This window comes from Brachyistius frenatus, unplaced genomic scaffold (genome assembly GCF_029030835.1).
Source record: "Brachyistius frenatus isolate BFR_SWC_R1_liver_20210118 unplaced genomic scaffold, ASM2903083v1 Contig_273, whole genome shotgun sequence".
NCBI lineage: Eukaryota > Metazoa > Chordata > Actinopteri > Embiotocidae > Brachyistius > Brachyistius frenatus.
Window position 1 is genome coordinate 191,109 of NW_027210872.1, and position 22,344 is coordinate 213,452.

The window sequence follows — 22,344 nt, forward strand, 5'->3', positions numbered from 1 at the left end:
AAAATAAATTAGGAATATGTTTCACAAAAAGTTATAAATATATGTAGCCTCAACACAAATTTTAATGTCAGAGTTTTTCAAAGGAGTTTGGTGAAAAAAAAAAAAAAAAAGTAAATCAGGCATTTTGTGGGTTTTTGTGACTTGTAAATAATAAATGTCTGAGAATAACATTTCCGGCTCCTTTTTTAAGCACTTTTCCCTCAAAATCTTGCAAAAATTGAAACACTACCTCATCGGCTTCGGTTTCATTCGACCCCCCCCCCCCTCTCCTCTCTCTCTTTTTTTTTTTACGGCCAGAGCGCGCCGTCCGAGGACGAGTGTCGACATGTGTTTGTTGACGGTGAAGGTTACGAGGGGCCACGGAGAAGAAACACCTTGTACGACAGCCGCCGAGTTAAACGAGGCCCCGGGGCCCTCCGTATTAAGGAGAGGATTTCCCTGCTCATAAATATCCTGTTTTTAAGATGGAAATTTCAGGTTGTGGTAATCAGGGAAAAACACACAAAGCAGGAACAGCTTGAGGTTTGCGTGAAGGAGATTCTGTTCTCGGGTCATAAATCTCTCTTTTATGGAGCGTGCACGAGCTCCGGGATCAGTTTTGCTTTCCAAATGGTCTCTGCTATAAACAGACTTCTTACTTCTAGTTTCTGCAGCATGATTTAAGTCTGACGGCGCTGCAGGAATCATATTTATGTTGTACGGAGTTACAAATCTTAAAGAGCGGTTGAGTTGGACACCGTGCCATTTGCATTGCTTGAAAGGCATTTTTTATTTAATATACAAGTTCTGTTACAAATAAAGGATATCATAGGAAATTATCTACTGATTTTTGGATTCAGAAATACATTAGCCTCTCCTTTATATTGGACTATTACATGAAAATCAAAACGCGTTGAAAATGTTTGCTTGTCAGTGGTATAACATGGGAAGAAATCAAAAATATCGTTTTGAAAAAAAAAATTGGATAAATGTCAGAGGAAGTCGGTTTGTTGTAAAAAAAAAACAAAAAAAACAACAAAGGAAGGAGTTGATCCCAGTTTTGGTGTAATTTTATCCAACACCACAGGAAAAAAAAGTAAAATAAAAAGGGGGTGGGGGCGGTTCCACGTCGTCCGTGTTCGAGTCTCCGTGAAGAACAAACCCTCCGATTCAGTCACGAAATGTAAAACGACGCAGATATTCAGCGACACGTCCCAAAAAAAAAAGAGAGAAAGTCCTGCCGTCGCTGTCCGACATTCTGAAGACGGGTGGGAGCGGCGCAGCATGGCAGCTGCTCCGGGACGGCCCAGGTGAGATGATGTTGTCCCGGAGACGGCGTCCCGTCTGCGGGGGTCCCCTCCCTCCCCCCTCTCTCCTCCTCCTCCTCCTCCTCCTCCTCCTCCTCCCCTCAGTTGACCGTGGGCACCTGGTTCAAGCTGTACTCCTTGGCTTTGAGCCGCAGGTTGGCGATGCTGTTGGCCATGTTCATTCCCTGGGACGTGTTGGTGTTGGAGCAGGTGGGCGGGTAGGTTGCCATGGCGCTGAGAGACGAGAGGAGGGAGAGGAGGAGGAGGAGGAGGAGGAGGAGGAGAGGGTTACATCACCTGCAGCAGAGAGCTGAGCGTGAGCAGCAGCCGTGGAAATACGTGAAAACAGATTCAAACTAAAATGAAGTTAAATCTGTAAAGGAACATTTCCAACGTTTCTGCACGACATCAACTTTACTAAAATCCTCCTGTAATTATATTATATTATATTATATTATATATATATAATATATTATAATGTGAATTCTCCATAATTTAAACAGAAAAAGTTCATTTTCAGGTCAGATGGTCATCCGGCTGCAGTTTGAGGATGAACATGATCAAATATATCAACTTCAACGTTTTTCATCTGTAACTTCAGAGAAGAAAATACCTCTAATCTGTTTATGAGTGACAGTTCAGAGTAAAATCTGACAGTCAAACATGAATATTTTTTTTAGAGTCTGCAGCCGCCAAGAAGCTGAACGCTCCGCTGGTATCTTCTGAGCTCAGAGTTCTTCAGCAGTTTAATGAATAATCTAAAACAAATGTCAGAATGAAGCAGAAAAAACCCACAGAGCTCAGCGAGATCACAGTTTTCACTCACTAAGATTTTTTGTTTCTGAGGTCAAAACTGAATCTTCAACAGATCAAATAAAAGAATATAGAGTTTTTTTCTTGTCTTTTTCCCTTATTTTGACTTTTCTTAAACTTTCTCTTTGTGCTGGAAATTATTTGCTTGTCTCTGTTTGTTTTTTTACCAAAATATCTTAAATAACAGGAAACAAACTGCAGCTTTTTGCTTTTAGTCGATCTGCAGAATGTATTTTATTTTGATAGTCATCACGTCTGCTTTTATTTTTTTCTTACAGGTTCGTCTTCAGACAGAAAACAGGACAAAATGTTTTGGATTTTTATAAAAGACATTTTGTTTTACTTTTATTCAGTGATTGATCATTGGTATTTTGGTTTTCTTCTTCTTGAGTTCTTTTAGATGACTTTCTTTAAATGAACCTCGCTGTGTTTTCAGTGTGCTGGTGTGAATCAGGTGATCGTGGTGCTCCGGCAGCCTGCGCTGCATTCACGGCTGCACTTCGTTACCTTTACGGAAATAAAAGCAGATGTGATGCCGACTGATTATCTGCTGACTCGTGCAGGTTTTAAACGCTGCACATTGATTTGAGATAATTAGAAGAACAGAAACCAAATGCTGCCTGGAGGAGAGAGAGAAGGAGGGAAGTCTGACACTCTCACTTGATGCTTCAAAAATAGAAAAATATGCAAAAAGTAAAACTGAGAGGAACGTGCAGAAACAGCGAACTGCTCCTTTACAGGCAACCGGAGGGAGAAGTGGATGTAGTAAAGTGGAGGCGTACTTGTTCTCTGAGGGCAGCATTTTCTGTGGCACTCGCACCGGCCCCCCCTCCGCCATCGGGTACCAGCTTGGGGGATAATGTAGATAATAAAACGTTAGCAGCACACAGAAGATCAAGCAAAATAAAGAAAAGATGTTTTTGCTCTCACATTTGATCTCGTAACGGAGGATTTACTGTGAATCACGACCAACAGAGGCACAAAAAATGTTGCCCAGTAGAGCTGTGTGTGTGTGTGTGTGTGTGTGTGTGTGTGTGTGTGTGTGTGTGTGTGTGTGTGTGTGTGTGTGTGTGTGTGTGTGTGTGTGTGTGTGTGGCAGGTCACAGGGGTCAACGGTGGATTTAATACGGTTTGTTTTCACATTATCACCTCGTCAGGAGGGTCACAGGATCTGGCCCCGCCCCTTACCACCACCCCCCTCCCCCCCTCCCCCGACGGAGGGTGAGGACATGGCTGTTTTCATTCAACACAATTAGTGTGTAGTGAGATGGTGAAACATGCAGCGGAGGAAGAGAGCAGAGACAGAAAAAAAAGAGAAAGTCAGACAGGTTTGATGTTTGTGGTGAAAAGCAGAAGATTAAAAATCGTAAACGCGGCGGTGATGACAGAAAAATGTCACTCAGATCAAACCTCTGATATTTGGTGGTGACTTTGGATCAATTTTCACAAAAGAGTTTCAATGCACACCAAAAAAAAAGATTCTGGTCCAAATTTTTGGACTAAAGCTCCTGTTTTTCCAAATAAAAGTCGTGCATTTCAAAATAAAAGTTTGTCCAACGGTAACTTATCCTCGTCGTTGCTACAGTTATTTCCTCAAAAATGTTTTTTTTTTTTTAAATTGTCTTTCCATTTAAATTCTACTTTCATTCAGGACAAAACGTGTGATTTTTTTTTAATGGACTTCTGTGAATAAGAAGTTTTCTCACAAACTCAGCAGTAAAAATTTTTTTTAAAAAAACTCTTCCCAGCCTCAGTTTCAGCTCGTCACACAGCGAAGCAGAAAAATGTCTCCGACTGAAGACATCAAAGCGAGATTAGTTGAAGACAGAGAAAATGAAAGTCAGCTGGTTGGAGAGGATCTTCAGGAACGTCTGCAGGTCAGACAGAACACAGTAAATGGATGAAAACTGATGGATTCACTGTTTTACAGTTTTATTTTCCTCATTTTTCAATAAATCCCATGAAAAGATCAAAACCAGCAACGTATATATATATTTATATATATATATTTTTTATATATATAGTTTTATATATAAAATATATATATATAAAACTTCACACATGGATGGAGCGGTTTATTCACAGGTCAATATAGTTTTCTAACTGCTGTTTTTATCAGGACTTCCACACAAAACTCAAAAATATCCGGCTGTGTTCTTTATCATCGTTGTGAATGAAGCCGTCAGCCAATCAGATTGTGTGAAAGATTCCAGTTTTTCATCCACTTCCTGTCCAGTAAACACCATGTTTCTCCAGATGTGGGGATTTTAAATCGGAATTTTTCCGATAAACCGCAGGTTTAAATGTTCGTTTATGGACTTAGAAAACAAATCTACATTTTAAGATGAATAAACTGTTTAAAAATCGACTTTGATTCGGTGGAAAACACATTATTTTTCTAAATTTGTTGACTTTTTAGAGACATACTTTAAAAATGCACACAAATATAAATAACTACAGCAGTAAAAATGCACACAAATGCAGCAGCTTCAACTTTTTTAAGAACATCTACTTTTAACACTCGAAATTTAATATATATATGACTTTTGATACTTATAGGTTCAGTGAACATCAAATACTTTGGTTGACCAAAGTGATTTCCTGGTAAGATTTCTGATCTCTGGATGATGCTGAATCATCATTTTTCTGAGCTGACGCCGATCTATTGAAACATTTTTTTTGTTACAAGATTTACACAAACGTGTTTGTTTGCTGGTTTTGAGTCTTTTCTCAGAAGATTTGTTGATGAAGAGGTGTGATGTCACTGTCCTGGGGGGCGGAGCTCCGACATGCCGCCGCCTCCCTGAGTCAGGCTGAGTTCAGGTGGATCAGAGGAGATGAAAACTCTCAGAGCAGCTATGAGGAGAATGTGCAGGTGGAGGAAATGAAACAATAACACAGCAGTGTGTGTGTGTGTGTGTGTGTGTGTGTGTGTGTGTGTGTGTGTGTGTGTGTGTGTGTGTGTGTGTGTGTGTGTGTGTGTGTGTGTGTGTGTGTGTGTGTGTGTGTGTGTGTGTGTGTGTGTGTGTGTGTGTGTGTGTGTGTGTGTGTGTGTGTGTGTGTGTGTGTGTGTGTGTGTGTGTGTGTGTGTGTGTGTGTGTGTGTGTGTGTGTGTGTGTGTGTGTGTGTGTGTGTGTGTGTGTGTGTGTGTGTGTGTGTGTGTGTGTGTGTGTGTGTGTGTGTGTGTGTGTGTGTGTGTGTGTGTGTGTGTGTGTGTGTGTGTGTGTGTGTGTGTGTGTGTGTGTGTGTGTGTGTGTGTGTGTGTGTGTGTGTGTGTGTGTGTGTGTGTGTGTGTGTGTGTGTGTGTGTGTGTGTGTGTGTGTGTGTGTGTGTGTGTGTGTGTGTGTGTGTGTGTGTGTGTGTGTGTGTGTGTGTGTGTGTGTGTGTGTGTGTGTGTGTGTGTGTGTGTGTGTGTGTGTGTGTGTGTGTGTGTGTGTGTGTGTGTGTGTGTGTGTGTGTGTGTGTGTGTGTGATGTTCTGCAGCAGGGGAGAAGAGCAGCGTTGAGACTCTGCAGTCCTGCAGTATTTATTAAAGTACTTTTTATTTTCTGACTTTCAAAATAAATGTTGTGTCTTCCTTCATTTCATTTCCTTCTTGTTTTGGTCGTTTCTCTACTTTCTCGACTCATTTCTCACCTTCTGGGTTTCCTTTTTTTATATATCAACTCTTTCCTTGTTTCCTTCCTTCTTCCTTTAATTCTCTCTCCTTACTTTATTTACCTTTTTTTATCTGTTGATTCTTTTCTTTCCTTTCCTCTTTCTATCCTTGATTTCTTTCCTCATTTATTCATTTCTGTCTTAATTATTTGGTTTTCTGATTTCTTCACCTGTCCAGCTCTTTATTTACATCCTTTCTTTCTTTCCTTCAGTCTTTTCCTTCTTTCTTTAAGTCTTTCATTGTTTATTTTTCTCTTCCTGAACTCTTTTCTTCTCTGTTTATTCTTGTTTTCTGTCTTTTGTCTCAGTTCTTGAATTTCTTCGTTCCTTCCTCCCTTTTTTCTTTCCTCTTTTCTTTCCTTCAGTTGTTGCTTCCTGTTTCCTTTTCCTTCTTTCCTCATCTCCTCTCCTTATTTTTATCTTCCTGAACAAATTTCTTCAGTTTATTCTCTATTTCTTTCATCCTTCTTTTTCCTTCACATACAAACATTATAATATTTATAAGCACATCAAAAACTGAAAACATAATTCATTCACTTTCTGAAGTCTTTTTTCTCCATTTACATGCAAATAAATGATGTTCTCTCCGTCTGACTGCAGTTCATAAGAGGACGACCTCCACCTGTCAGTGTGTCTGTAATGTGACTGTGACGTCAGCGGTCTCTACCTGTAGGGGGCAGCGCTGCCCCAGGACAGGTAGTCGTTGGGGCGGGGCGCTGGGCGGGGCACGATGGGCTGCTCCACCGCCGTCACGTCTCCGGAGTACGACTTGAGCAGGGAGGCGTTTTTACTGGCCAGCATGGCCCGCTCGTTCCGGCGGAACTTAGCTCTCCGGTTCTGGAACCAAACCTGGAAACATAAAGAACACAACAAATGAAATAACCAAACCAGGAACCACAGAGAACCTCAGAGAACCACAGAAAAATAATCAAACCAGGAACCACAGAGAACCTCAGAGAACCACAGAAAAATAATCAAACCAGGAACCACAGAGAACCACAGAGAACCTCAGAGAACCTCAGAGAACACAACAGTGAAATGAAACCTGACCCTGAGTGTTCAAACCTGCTTTAAAGTTTCCAAAATTACAGACAGTTTGGAGGTAAAAGTGTCAGAAACGATTCTCGAGATCTAATTTCTATTTGTTGAAATGACAGAAAGAAAAACATGAAGTTGATTTTACACATTTCACTGAAGAACATGAGTGAAGTCTGTTCTTTAATACGTCTCCTTTAAACACACCAAGTTGAGGCAGAATTAAAACCAATTAAAAGACAGAAATTAAAGACAATATTTGTCCAAAACAGTCATTAAAACTGCAAAACTATAAGATTAAAATGAAAAATAATAGTTTTGTTTCATTGACAGAACCTGATATTTCTCCTTTTAATCAGTGACTCTGAAGTAAAAACAGGAAAAAAAAAAACTGAATTTCCTCTAACAGATGAAAGAGAAGCTTTGAATGTTCGTCTGTTTTACATTTTGGTGCCAAATAAACTGAAAAACGTTTCGACTCCAAATTCCAATTTCATCTGAGCTCTCAAACGCACCTCAGTCTCAGTTGTTAGTGAATGAAACTCATGAAGTCGTTGGGAAGATCAACATCTTCCTCAGACGTCGGCTATCATCTGAGTTAGACTAATATTTAAATATATTAACTTAACATCCAAAACACATGAACTTCCACGACCTCGGACCTGAGCTGGGGGGAGGAGCCAGCGGTGGATCTGACCGATCCGATTGGAAACCTGACGATACTACGTCCCGCCCACCGATAGCTGTAACCTGACTGCACCACAGGCCTGTCAATCAAACAGACACGCCCCCAAAAACAGGTCTTCTTGAATCTTCTTTTCTAATGAATGAGGGATTATTTTCAGATGGACCTCCAGAAAACTAAGAAGAAGGAGTGACTTTAGCTAACAACACCGAGATAACTGATGGACACATTTTATTCACTTTGGATTTGATGAGAGAAGTTGAATGGGAGTCTATGGAGCCGGAGGCTTTTTGGAGCCGACCTCTAGTGGCACTCGCTGGTATTGCAGCTCCAAACTCTTTTATAAACAGTTTGTGGTCCCGACTGAGTTTTCTCTCCTCGTTGGAAAGAATTCGTGAACAAAGGAGCATAAAAATAAGAATAAACTCAAAACGTCTCTGTAGAGCCTTTAAACCGTCATGTCATACAACCACACCTCCTTCATCTAGAGTCCACCTCATCACCCCCCGCCCCCTCCACCCCTCCTCCCGAAACAGAGGATGATGATGATGATGACTTGGGGGGTGCTAATGTTGTTCCTCGCTGTGAAATCAGATCCATTATTCGAGCGCCGTCCGCTGACGTCGGGCCTCAGGAATGAGCCCCGAGTCTCATCTATCAAAGGATTTCTGCATCGCTCGGCGCTGCACATTAATCACAGATGTGCTGCTGCTCTCGCTCCAACATCAGCGTTTCCTCTCCGCCCGCAGAACAAACACGCTCATTGTGTCGTTTGAAGAGAGCGCTGATTTATTTGTATTTTTATTTTTTTTAAAGCGTGATAACCCTGCAGGAAACTGGATGTTTCATTATTTCGTGAGTTCAAATGAGGCCTGTGTGCTTTTAAAAACTACACCAGCTTTTTCTTGGGTTGCTTTCAGGTCACGTTTCCATCAGGAAGAAGTTGTGCTTAGTTCCTGGTACCTGCTTCTTTTTTTTTGCGAGCTCAGAGGAAACTTGAAGACGCCCTGTTCTTCTATTCTTTTGTATGATTTTTGTTTTTTATAAATATAAATTCTTGTCAATCAAACTGTGACATCGGCCGACCCGTCTCGTGTTTCCGCGGCGTCCTCTCACTCGTTATGATGCTGACGTGCTGATCACAGTTTTACGGTAACTTTTGTGCAAAAACAACATGAATCCATCTCTCCCTCTGGCAGAACCGATCGTCTTGGCTCCGCCCCTTCCATTTCCCAGCATGCCCTCAATCTTTTGCAATTTAAAAAAACAACAAGTCAACCGAGTTAAATATGCGACTAGTAGATATTCGATGTAATCAAAAATCATGCTTGTCATACTTTGCTTGACTTTGGTAGTAAAACTCGTTGAGATTAAAGCTGCACTTCCCCGAAGCTCCAAATAAAACTGGGAAGAGTTCATCGATACAAACTAAACTGTAAACATCTCAAATAAAGAAATATCTACTAAAACACTGCAGACGTCTGATTGGTCAGAGAATCGTCACCGGCAACCGTCCGAGACCTTCACCGGAACGACCTCCTGTTTTCATCAGCAGCCGTCTGAAACTAAATTCATCAAACATCCAGAGATCCAGATAAAAGCAGCAGAGCGTTGCTGCCTTAACAACCGGAGGATGGAGCGGTCGTTCTCCCACAACGTCTCCTCAGTGCTCATCTGACTGACAGGAGGAATCCTGCAGCCTCACCAGGTGTGAGACTCGTTACCTTGACGACGATCACCTGCGTTTGCTGCTCTGCTGCACATCTTGCATGCTTTTGAAAAACAATGAATTTGCAGTGTAAATCAGGCCATTTTTTTCCTCTGCTTTTTGTTCCTACTTATATTTCTGTAAATAGAGACACAGACTAGAAGCGTCCGGCAGATTTTCAACCCAAAATAATGATTTTCTATCGACACATTTGAAAACGTTATTTTCTCATCCTGCAGATCAGAAATGCAAAAATGAGAAAAAAGTAACGTGCAACCGAAGAATTAAACTGGAGATGTTGAATTTAAGATTGAAGAAATATTAAAACAAGTGACAGATGAAGGCTAAAATTCAACACAACATCCCAGAAATAAATGCTTATTTCTATTTGTAAAAATTCAACTGCAGTCTATTTTTTTTAATTTTTTTTTAAGTTATTTTATCTTTTGTTTGAATATTTTTATGCATTTTTACATTTTATATTTTGGTTATTGCTCTTGATAGTTTTGCAGTGTCTACTTACTTCTTATCTTATCTTATCTTATCTTATCTTATCTTATCTGAAATATGGAATTCATTCTTGTTGAAGTTGCAGGTGAATATTTGGGTTCCTGAAGTGATTTCATGTCCCAACGTGATTCGTTCATGAAGTCCAACAGAAGAATCAGAAATGCTGCGATAGTTTCTGCACCAACTTTTCTGAAAATGACAGCGAACTGTGTTAAATAGAAACCTGATGCTGGCAAAGTGTTCCCGTCTTTAAGCACAAAAACAAACATTAAATACATCCTGAGAAGAGCGAAGTAAAAACAGCGTTTTAGTTTCCTAAAATCAGTCCATCTGTCATTAATTCTGCTTTGATTGATGTTTATTTTTGCACATTAAAACTCTAGTTTTTACTGAGTCGACTGATTCAGAGGTTGAGAGAAAAACATTTACAGTAAATCTGCTAAAACATTAAAACGTCTGACGGGTGAAGAATAAAGTTTAATACAACAGTCCAGCAATAAATCTTCGTTTTATAAGAATCATAATCAGCTGTTGTTCAGTCAGATTGAGACGCGTTGTTTTATTGTACAGACTGTAGTTTGTGGTGCTGTTGGACCGTTAACGCTGACGTTATTTATCCCGTTTGTTTCTGTGGTTAAAGACGTAAACACTTCGTCATTTGTATTTGGGTGTTTTTCCTGACAGAAATTCAGTGTAATTTTCAGTTTTAATACAGAAATTTTATGAACATCTCAAAGACAAACTGAAGATCTGTGTTTGTGACATCACTCCTCCGACCAATCACAGCGTCCCACCGAGCTGCACACGATCTGTGACCCGGTCACATCAGTCCTCCTCCAGACCTCCAGAACTTCAGGAACCATCGCAGAGGTCACGTGACAACTTCTAACCGGCTGCTTCGATCCGAACACGTTAACCAGACAGATTATTCAGATTATGAACTAAATCTGTGAGTTTAGGAGCTCTCAGATGATCTGAAGCTGCTTCTTCTCATAAAAAACAAAACTCCTGCTTCTCTCTGAAATGATCATTCATCATAAATCATTTTAAGATCTGAGCGTTCCTCAAAGGATCTCAGTGTTTTTCTAAATCTCTTTGTTTTGTGTCCCGGAGCTGTAAAAAAAAAAGAAAAAGGTTCCAGCGGCCTCGTTCTGCTGCAGAACCGAGCCGAGCTGAACCGAGCCGAGCCGAGCTGAACTGAGCTGAGCCGAGCTGAACCGAGCTGAGCCGAGCCGAACCGGTGTCAATAAATCACTGCTCAGACGTCCAGAAATCAGAGGATAAAAAAAACGCTCTTATTTTGAAGGGGAGGAGGCGATGTCAAAATAAAAGTGTGTGAATGTGTTTTGAAGGATGTTTAGATGAGACGAGCGTGACCGTTGTGACGGTTCTCGGTTCTCCTACCTGGACTCGGGCCTCGGTGAGGTTGACCCGGCGGGCCAGGTCCTCCCTGACGAAGGCGTCGGGGTAGTGCGTCCTCTCGAACACCCTCTCCAGCGCCTGCAGCTGGCTGCTGTTGAAGGTGGTCCGGTTCCGGCGCTGCTTCCTCTTCTTCTTCTCCTCCGTGTTCATCTGCTCGTCTGCAGGAAGACGAGTCAGAATAGTTTCAGTTTCTCTCAGAAAGTCAAATAAAAAAACACGCTGACTTGGATCCAAGTCACAGTTTTTATCTTTTAAAATAGTTTTTCAGCTTAAAAAATCTGCAGAGAAGGAAAATAACTTCAAATATTTGTGGCACACTTTTGCTGTAAAGTCACAGCAGCTTCAAAACTGTATCAAACTTTAAATATAAAAAAAAAAAATGCAATATTTCATGTGTTTCTGGCAACTTATTTTAAAGCCTCACAAATCCTAAAAAGCAGATTTTTTTTTTTTCAAACCCTCTCCTACATGAGTCCAGTGAGAAGATGCTGTTTCATGTTTTCACATAAACTGGGAGTTCAACCTCACAACTAAACCTCAGCTGCACCGAGAGAAACCTTAAAGACAGAACTTTTATTTATCAGCATATATTTATATGAATTATCATAATTTGATAGTGAAATAACAGCTGCAACTAAAATATTTAATCTGCATCTAAAACCTCAAAGACAAACAACCTTCTTCCTCTTCATGTATTTCCTGTCTTTATTCCAATATACTACAAATTAAAGGCTGTTTAATTAAATGTGCACAAGTCACAAGTCGTGCAGCGTTAAAGGGCCGATTCACCCAAAATAAAAACAACAACATGTTTTGGTGTTTACAGCTTTGAAAAATGTCTGAAACATCGTTTCTCTGCAGGAAGTTCTCAGTGACTTTTCAAAATGACACTAAAAGATGATTTTTTTTTTAAATTTTTTAAATTTTAATGAACTAACTTTTAAATAATCCCTGAATGTGAAGCTGTAGAAGGACGACTCACAAACAAACAAACAAACAAACAAACAGACAGACAGACAACAGGAAAACAAACAGGCTGTTCGTGAAGGTGACTTTATACTCAAAACAACACACACACACACACAGACACACATACACACTCTCACACACACACACACACACACACACACACACACACACACACACACACACACACACACACACACACACACACACACACACACACACACACACACACACACAGTTTCCTGGTACTTTACAGGAGAAAGTTAATCTGTTTGTAGTAAAATTATTAAACTTTAATATATTTTTGTTGTGATCTGTTAAATTAAAGAAAAATCTACTTTGATTTCTAATTTATTTTCTATAGTTTGAGCAGTTTGATTAAAAAGTGACGTCTTACTTTTTTTTTTAACTTGACTGATTTTTATTGCTCAGTTAAACGTACAAATATTCAGTATTTCACCTGAAAAAACTCAGTTTAACAAATACTGGCTTTTTTTTTTTTTTTGCAGCTACAGTTACGACTTACTTGAGATTCTGAAAATAAATGTCTTTATTTATCACATTTAAAAATGTCCATGTAACAAAGCTGTGGCTGATTTCATACCGAACATTCAGTGATGCCAATAAATATGTATTTATTTATTCTAGTAGTCTATTTGTTTGTTTTTTATTTTGTGTCCTTATTGTTATTAATCTGGCGGTGAATAACATTACAACCTTTTATACAATTGATAATATTTTGTAAAAGAGATTTGGCAGCTGGATAGAATTTAAACCGTATAATGTCAAATATTTTTACATAAATGTGATCTGATTTAAAATATTTGTAATTTGACAACAAATACGGCATCAACACACCTCCAGCTGTGTTTACTTTTTAGTTCTTATTTTTTAATATAACATGAAATTAATATATATTGGGCCTAAATGCTGTACGGAGAAAACAAAAATGTTTACAGATTTAAAATGAATGAGTCTCTAGACGAAGCAAAATGACAAATATTTGCACATTTTTCAGAGAAACGTCCTCGTTTATTTAAAATAAAAATCTGAAAGTAGAAATATTTTTACTTTAAGTCTTTTCCAGAGTTTTCAGTCACATCTCACGGTCTTCATCGTTTCAGATAATCTACCGAACCTGTGGAGGACGAGCTGAGAGCTGAAACATTAACACGTAAAAGAAATCTACAAAAATCAGACGTTTGATTTCATTTTCAGCTGAATAACTATTTTAATTGTTTTACATTTTAATTTAAAATTATGTGATCTCTTATTGAACTTTTCCTGTTCAACATGTTACAGCTGAACATTTTATGGAGGTTCCACGAGGTTTTTAAACATTAAATTTAGACTTTTTTTTGAAGACCTGATGTGAAATGAAGGAAGACAGATCTCAGGTGATATTAATACTTATTTCCTGCTAAAAGATTAAACTGTCGCCACACACACACACACACACACACACACACACACACACACACACACACACACACACACACACACACACACACACACACACACACACAATCTGTCATCCAGCTGCCTGTTTGTTTTCCCGTCAACATGTCTTCTGAGTTGCAGCCAATCAGAAGACAGCTGAGAGGAAAACAAACTGATTATCTGCAGGTTTAAAATGTAAAAAACACAACAACGATTCTCAGTTGTTCACATATTCAAATAAAATATTATCTGATTTATGTGTATTTCGAGCTGTTTACTTCTCATTGTTTCATTTTAAGTATTTTTTTCAGATCTGCTGAATCAGCACTAATAAAAGATGCTTGTAATGTGAATTTAATAACATTGCGACCCTTCACATTCATCTCAGGACCTCTGCGTGGATCCAGACCCAGAGGTTGGAAAACCACTGCATTAAATGTCCAGCAGAGCAGATGTGCAAACAAAACTCAAATATTTAAACTATTTTACGTTAAATTTCATATTTTAAAGATGACAAAAGTCAAAAGTCTCGGGTTTGAAATTTGTACTTTTAGTGTTAATTCTGGTTTCTTTTAGTCCGTTAAATAAAGTCCTGATGCGTTCGGGGTCCCGTTCATATCAGGTGTTACAAAAGCTGCTTCAATGTCTTTGACCTTTGACCTTTAATTAAACAAAAACACAGTGAGTTCAGTTAGTTTCTCTTGAGGAAAGTAGAAGTTTATCTCAACTTTTAAATACGTTTTTCTGCTCAGTTCATTCGTTTTGTTTTGATCTTTGTTTTTTTTGTGTATCAGCTTCATCTTAAATAGATTAAATACGTTAAATGAATTAACCCGGTCTAAAAGAAAACTACTTTCTTCTTCTTCTTCTTCTTTATGATCCAGTTAATCTCCATGTGACCGCTCAGATTTATGCTGGGACCCCCGTGTGGGGGTCCGGGGCCCCCGGCCTCAAAACCAACACATTAAACCGATAAAATACAAAATACAACGTTTGTCTTATTTTTAGGTTTTTCTATAAGAAAAATGTAAAATTTGCAAAACATGGACGAATTCTAAAGTTTACAGGAAGTTTATGTTGATTTTTCTTCTGAATTTGCTGCTTTAATTCAGCACTAAAAAAAAAAAATCACTTATTTTAGCTGAAAATAAAATGATTTCTTTGTTTTCTCATAAAGATGTGACGTTTTAAATGTTATTATTATTCTGGAAGGAGCATGTGGAGTTTGTGAGGACGTATTTGAAGTAATAACAGACTCTCCTTTGCTTCTTATTTTCCATCTTTGTCATAAATCCGTGCAGCAGCTCCACAGTTTAAACTCGGTTCGGTAAAGAAGTAAAAAACAGACCGAGTTCAGAGGCGTTAAAGGCGGATGAAGCTCAGCACTTCATCCCGGTAAAAACGGCCGCTTCACCGGCTGCAGGTCGAAGAAGAAAAAGCGGCACGCGCTCCGGTCGTCCTCCCGCCACACTGATGACGTTACAACCGAAAGAAATGAAGCAGTTTTTAACGGTTTAATGTCACTTTAAGACGGAATTTAGTCCAAAATAAAAAAAAAATGTTTTTTTTTTAGCTTATATGTCAAAATAAAATCAGGTTGTACTTATTTTATTTATTTATTATTATTAACCACTACAAATTTGTCAAAGCAGGTGAGACTGAAGAGAAAAATTGTGCGTAAAGAACTCAAATAAATCTGTTTTTGTTGCCTACTTTTAAAAAAGAAATCTAAAATAGTTTCTAAAAACAATTACAATTCTCTTCATTTCCTTTTTGCTCGACGGTTCCAAATCTTTTCACTTTGATTTATTTTTTTGTATTATTTAAAATGGGAATAAACGTCCAAATCAAATCCAAACACGGAGAGCTCGTGTCTTTGAAGCGCGCGCGGTGACTGAGCGGCGGTTTGGCCCCCGAAAAGCTTTTAATTAAGGCTGCAGGGTGAAATTTAAAACAGCAAATCAAAGCCATGCCCGCCACCAACCACCACCACCACCACCACCATCATCACCATCACCATCATCATCATCACCATCATCATCATCAGCATCGCTCTGCAGCTCCAAGTGTGGTCAACACGTGTGATTAGACTGATCTCATTAGCAGCTATCAGTGAAAGTCAATTAGTCCTCCTGCCACAACTAATTCAGGGAAACACTCACTGATTCCTCAAATCATAAAACAGCAGACAATTTCACTTTTTACTATTTTAAAATGACATTTTATTTTATGGACTCATTAAAAAAAAGTTTCTGTGTGGCACAGAAGTGGTTTTTAAAAATAGATTTTAAATGTTTGTGGCTTCTGCTGCTTTCATGTTTCTGTCAGAAAAGTAGAAAATAAAATGTTAGCTGAGTAATAAAAACTGCAATATGTCCTTATTTGTGAAGTTTCTCCTCAGACTCACATTTCAAATCGGATTTATTAATCCTTTCCAGCTGTTTGTTCAAATCATCTCGCCACTAAAAAAAAAAAAAAAAAAGATCCAATCAGATGCTGTTATTTGATTCCTTAATTGTCTGAAGGAGAGCACGCGCGCTAATTGTGACAAATGAGCGTGCTCCGGTGCTCTGAAAGTGTTTGACAGGCTGAAAATAAGCGTGAATTAACGGCGTGACCCCGCCACTTCCTCCACAAACGGTTCTCACAGCCATTTTTTTAAAGCCTTTAAAAAAAATAACAATAACACTCATTAAAGCCCATAACGGTTCTGTCAACTTCTGCAAATGGCCCTCTGAGAAGAAGAGGAGGAGGAGGAGGAGGAGGAAGGAGGAAGGAGTTTATTTACTCTCTCAGCGGAGAGCGCGAGCTTCTCTTCACGGGGATTTATCCGAGTTAAGACTCGACTTCCCTGCACGCAATGGCACATTTAAATTGAGAGAAAAGTTTGGAGAAATAAGGCTGGTTCTCAGGTTGGGTCGTCAGCGAGCAGCTCAGAGAGCAGTACCCGCCTCAGGAATCACCAAACACGGCCTCAGTTTACGCCCACCGCGCGGAGGAAGGAGAGGTGGCTGGAAAAACGCGGCTTTTTTTTTTCATCATTATTTCGTGATAATTTTTTGCAGATACACATTAAACTCTAACTCACTTTAAAGTACTTTCAAAATAAAGTATCATCAGTTTCCTCTCTTAAATTCAAAAGATCAAAAACTGTGGCCTCGCGGAGGTCAACAGTCACGAGACAGAGATTTATGAGGCGCGAGCTCGCCTCGTCAGGTTCCCTCCACTGACCATGTCCACCAACACCACCAGACATCAAAGTGTTAATGGTGAATTAATGGCCGTTTGGAGGTTTCGGGGTGGGGGTGGGGGGTTGGGGGTCGTCAGGGATGATGCATTGCCAAAACTCACTAAAGGATTCCTTCCGTGCGCGCGCGGCGGCGGCGGCTCTCCGCACGCGGACACGCGCCACAAACGTAATGAAAACAAATGAGTTGAGTTTTCAGTGCGTCGTTACGACTACGCCTGTTTGAGGTTTGATTGATTTCCAGAATTCATCCACACACCCTCTAAAACACACGAAACAGATACAAGCTGGCAAAAAGAAGGAAAAAAAGGTTTGCAGGTCGTTTCCTCTGTTCTGTCCCGGTTCGGTTCGGTTCGGTTCGGTTCGGCCCCCTTCACTTACTCTCCTGCTGGGTCGTGTCGCTCCCGCTGGTCAGCCCCGGGGACTCCAGCATACTCCTCCCCGCCTCCCCGACGCCCTCGTCCGCCTGGCTGCCGACCATCTCCCCGGCCTCCTCCAGGTCCAACAGGTGGCTGACCGAGAAGTTCTTTTTGGCCTGCAGGTTGTCCAGGTTCGACGTGATCGGGCTCTCCAGGCGGTTTCCTATCGTAGCTTGCCGGTCCATTACATGTGCATAGCTAGAAGTCATGACGAGAGTTGGGGAGCAGCGGAAAACACGAGAGGAGAAGGAGAAGGAGAAGGAGAAGGAGAAGGAGAAGGATCACGAGCGAGCCGAGTAGATCCGTGCATGCAGAGCGCACGAGCCGCGTGTCCACAGCAGACCGGCAGAAACCCGGCAGCTCCGAGATGTCCACCTCCGGGTGAGCCGCGAGGCAGCTCAGACAAAACTTCAGCACAGTTCTCCCAAGTCTTTTTGTTGTTGTTGTTGTTGTTGTTTTTTACAGCCAATCCATCCGGCGGCGCGCGACAAACGGAACAAACATCAGAGCCTCACTGCGCGTCCTGCTGCCTGACCGAGACTCTCTCGCGAGCTTTTTCTAAGGACTCATAGAAGAAGAAGAAGGAGAAGAAGAAGAAAAAGAAGAAGAAGAAGAAGAAGAAGAAGAAGTTGTCTTCCCACTCTGGCGGAGTCACATCTGAGCAGGAAGAGCTGCTGCTGCTGCTGCTGATGACGACCAGATGCGCAGAGCTCCGTGGGTGCGCAAAGACTGCTCAGCGGCTGCAGGGCGCGAGGAGGCAGGACATTCCTGCCGCGCCCCCAGTCTCTCTCTCTCTCTCTCTCCCTCCCTCCCTCCCTCTCTCTCTCTCTCTCTCTCTCTCTCTCTCTCTCTCCCTCCTCTCTCTCTCTCTCTCTCTCTCTCTCTCGCTCCCTCCCTCCCTCTCTCTCTCTCTCTCTCTCTCTCTCCCTCCCTCCCTCCCTCTCTCTCTCTGAACACACACTCTAACACACTCTTAATAGGAGCGCCGTAATTACGTGGCAGTGCCTTTATGCTGTGTCTGACGTTTCACAGGCCCCCACCCTCCTCTTCCTCACCTCCTCCTCCTCCTCAGCAGAAGCACCAACATCAACACCATCAACAAACCTGTGTGTGTGTGTGTGTGTGTGTGTGTGTGTGTGTGTGTGTGTGTGTGTGTGTGTGTGTGTGTGTGTGTGTGTGTGTGTGTGTGTGTGTGTGTGTGTGTGTGTGTGTGTGTGTGTGTGTGTGTGTGTGTGTGTGTGTGTGTGTGTGTGTGTGTGTGTGCTCAGTGAGACACTTTAAAAATAATACAGAGAAAACATGGAGTCCAAAAAGAGAGAAAAGTAGAAACTATTTAAACAGCTTAAAAAAAAAAATTTGTTTTTGTTTTTAGTTTTTGTTGGTTTTGGTTTTTAAAAAAAAAGAAGCATTTAATAAAAATGTATGAGAATGAAAGTGAAACGCAGGTTTAACTCCACATTCACAAAACAATGATTTCAGTGTTCTAACCTGCCATCATGTGACCAGATCAGCTGTTCTTCTTGTTTGGAACTATTGCTGCAAATTTGCGTAATAAAAGTCACTATTTTTTAGTGCATAGGTGCAAAACATACTGACAGTATAGAAACATGCAGTGCATCAGATCAGGACTGCAGCAGTGCAATGCAGCATGCGTCCAGCTGAGACCTTGTCATTAAAAATGCACCTTGACCTTTGACCCCAATCCAATACATCTGAAGAGCACATGCCAGAGCATGTCGGACATCCGGTACTTTTCACACACTGTGTTTCAACATGCGACTTCATTTATCCTCCTCAAACTTCCTTTATCTGCTCACCTGACGTTCATCCAGCAGCAGGTGGATCCGCCCACAGGTGAGTCAGGTACTTCACTTCTCGGCCAATCACAGCCGGTGGAGCGTCAGGACCGCCCCGCCCCCTCCAACGGGTTCTAAAACGGTCCTGAAACCCAACCGACAACGTTATTCTCACAGTTAACATCCAAAATAGTGTTTACATAAAGGACATAATGTGAGACTGAAGTTTTTGAATGACTTTCATATGTGTTAAATCAGATAAAGATGGAAGAAGAAGAGAAATGAGAAACACGAGAGAGCAACCAAAGTGTGTCGTACACCCGGACGTCCACTAGAGGGAAGCGTGTGTTTGATATGTCTGGTGAAGAACCTGCACGTCCAGCAGGGGCGGATGGAGGTCATGTGACGAAAAGGCAGTAAGAAGGTTGGAGGCGTAAATCACGACTTTTCCCGACAACGTAGCTCGAGTCTGAGAGGTGATAAAGTTTGTTTCAACCAGACTCTGTTAGGATTTTGTCACTTTTGTACTTCGTCACATGACCTTTGACCCCGGCCATTACGTGCCGTTGCTTTTTGCGCCTTCAGCTGAGACAAAGCGTGACACGGACACGCTGCCCTCTAGTGGACTGAGGTGTATTTACACGCTGTGACGAGATGCTGGGCAGAAAATACTGATCTGAAATATTTATATTTGCCTGATTTTTGCAAACTACTGAAATTAGTTTGAATCTTTAGGTCATAAAAAAGGTTTCAAAAGAAAGAAATCCTCAAAAATAAATTATTCTGCTGGAAGTCGTGTTTAAAGTTCAGCAGCTTTTCTCTGAAGATGCAAAACGAGCTGCAGGTTAGTTCGGTCGGAAAGGTTGGAGGCGAAGGGATGAAGGAATTGGAGGGACGGTGGAGGTGATGTTGGGGGAGGGGTGGAGGTGGACGGGGGCGTGGGGGGATGCATTGAAATGTCAGGAGTCGACTGCGGGCTCCGAGCTGCCATAGACATCCCGTAGCTTCCAGCCCCCTGATCTGGGAAAAGAACACTTGATGCCATCAAAGGGACGCCGATTGAATCCAGATGTGCCTCTCTGGTTCTTTCCATGTATTTAATGAAGGCACACGGATAGAGTAGACTTTTTCATCATTAGTTTTCCCCCCAGATTCTCTTTTCCTGCCTACAAGTCCATTCTGGTGCCAGCTAGGGCAAAAAAAAAAAAAAAAAAAAAAAAAAGAGAGAGAGAAAGAAAGAAAAAAGGGAAAGCGGGCCTCCCCGAGTCTCCGTCTTTGTTCGGAGCTCCATGTGAACGCGCCCGGTTCCTCCGGTTTGTCTGCGGCGGACGGGAAACATCTCCGGAGAGGAGAGGGAGAACAAACGGCGTCCCGCTGCGCTGATGTTCACAGGAAGGAGCTGAGAAACACAAAAAAGTGGTTTTACAAATGACTCAGAAATCCAGTTCTGATTTGCAGTTATTACATCTGGGCTTCTTTTCTGAGTTCACATGATGATGAAATGAAAGGCCTCGTTGTTGGAGCCTCCATCCAACAGATTTAAAGATCTTTACGGAGACAGCAGACAGATCAATAAAGACACACAGACCGAAATAATAAAAAGAAAAAAAGTTCATTCTCATTCAAGCATCTTAAAATCTAGAAACTCTGAATGTGGATCAAACTGAGAAAAGCTCTGCAGGAGATGAACAAACAAATGTCCACGATTATCTTTCAAAAAATATATTTATTAAGAAAAACAGAAACAGAGGCGGAGTCTCGAGTGTCTGTTCGGTCTCGTAGTAAACTCAGTATTCAAATTAAGGACTCAGTTTCACTTTTTTTACTGATTTGCAAGAAATTTCAATCTTTACATTTTCAAAATAAAACTCGCAGACTTTTTGAAAAACAACAACATCTGCAGTTATTCTGCCTTATTTCTGATAAAAGTTGAAGCTGTAGTGTCATATTTAATATTAAAAAAAAGTAAACGCTGATGTAATGAATTAAATCACTCAAAACAAAGTGGGAGTGAAACATCAGCTGTTTTTCTGTGTTTATATGTAAGAAGAATTGGTTTGATGTCAGATTGCATGATGTAAGTGTCATCTTTCAACATGTAAACATGGTTCTGAGGCCGAGTTGTATTTCTGATCTGCAGCATGACATATTTTAATTCCTGGAGAGTTCACTGAAGTGTTTGATGGTCTGTCTGAGTCTCTGTATTAACTCCAGTAAAGCGCATCATAAATCTGATCCTCGTCTCTGATGCAGCTTTGAACAGCAGAGATCCTAAATGAGCGCGAGCTGCTCGGCCCGGTTTGAAGTGGAACCCGATCAGAGTCGTGAAACTGCACACGTCAGGACTCCCGGCCTGCTCCGGGATAATTGGGGTTTGTCGTGGGTCCAGCTCGAGGAGACGGTGGGTGGCAGCAAAAAAAACCTACAACCACCGGGCCTCCGAGGTGACGTTTAAATACTAACGAGGTCGGCAGCTTTCTGTCTTCATGTGTTGTTTTTTTTAATCTTCTATTAATTAAACCCTCAGCTGGACTTCGGTTTGGGCCTCTTCAGTCGTACACGTGACGTTTGGAGCGAATCGGAGACGTTTTGATTCATTTGTGTCCGAATAAATAACGACGAGCTGCAGAATCATAAATCAGCGTCAGACAGAGATTAACGACGTCTGCACTGATTTCTTCTGATGTCTCCGAAACTCAGGCTGCTCGTAAACATCAGTTATGGCTGTATTTACTGTACATACATGTGCACGGCAGACACGGACGGACGCAGGTGTGACACGTGCACACTTGTAAATAAACATCCTTTCTGCAGACTCAGACTTTACATTTAACATCTCATCTCCTTTTCTTTTCTTTTTTTTAATTCCTTTCAAAAGTTGCAAACTTTCTGCTCCTCGAAAACAAACTCAACTTTCTCCGTTTATCTGATGAAACACGAACATCTTCTAAAATGTGACGTGAAAACTGCTCCTAGTCTTCCAGCTGCATTAAAATGCCGCTTCACGCTCTAAATGTTGATTCTGATCAATCTTCTGGAGTTTCCTCCACTTTTAAATGCAAGATTTGGACTTTGTGGTATTTTAATTTGAAAATACCACAAATACCAGCCGTCAATCAAATTAAAATAAAAGGTCCCTTCTTGGCCTTAATGTGTTTTCTCGGTGCAGTGTTGGGCCCCCGGTGTTGAGGATGATGATGATGGTGATGGTGACGGTCCCGGGCCGCCTTACCGCCCCCCCCCCCCCATGCTGATTGGAGCAGCGTCCTGTTTTATTTCCCTAATTGGGGAGTAAATGCCCCCCTTGTTGACGCTCCACATCCGGATGGGGGGGGGGGGGCATGTTGCAGACACGCTGCA

General features: G+C 41.2%; 1 protein-coding gene across 1 annotated transcript; it reads right to left on the bottom strand.

Moving 5' to 3' along the window:
* Window positions 1–767: 767 nt before the first annotated feature.
* Window positions 768–17,874, bottom strand: prrx1b (paired related homeobox 1b). Its single transcript, XM_069721810.1, has 5 exons — window positions 17,151–17,874; window positions 11,099–11,274; window positions 6,424–6,605; window positions 2,882–2,947; window positions 768–1,520 (listed from the first exon to the last, which is right to left on the bottom strand). The coding sequence occupies exons 1-5, from the start codon at window positions 17,395–17,397 to the stop codon at window positions 1,388–1,390; spliced, it is 804 nt and encodes a 267-aa protein (XP_069577911.1). The 5' UTR covers window positions 17,398–17,874; the 3' UTR covers window positions 768–1,387.
* Between the last annotated feature and the right edge of the window lie 4,470 nt (window positions 17,875–22,344).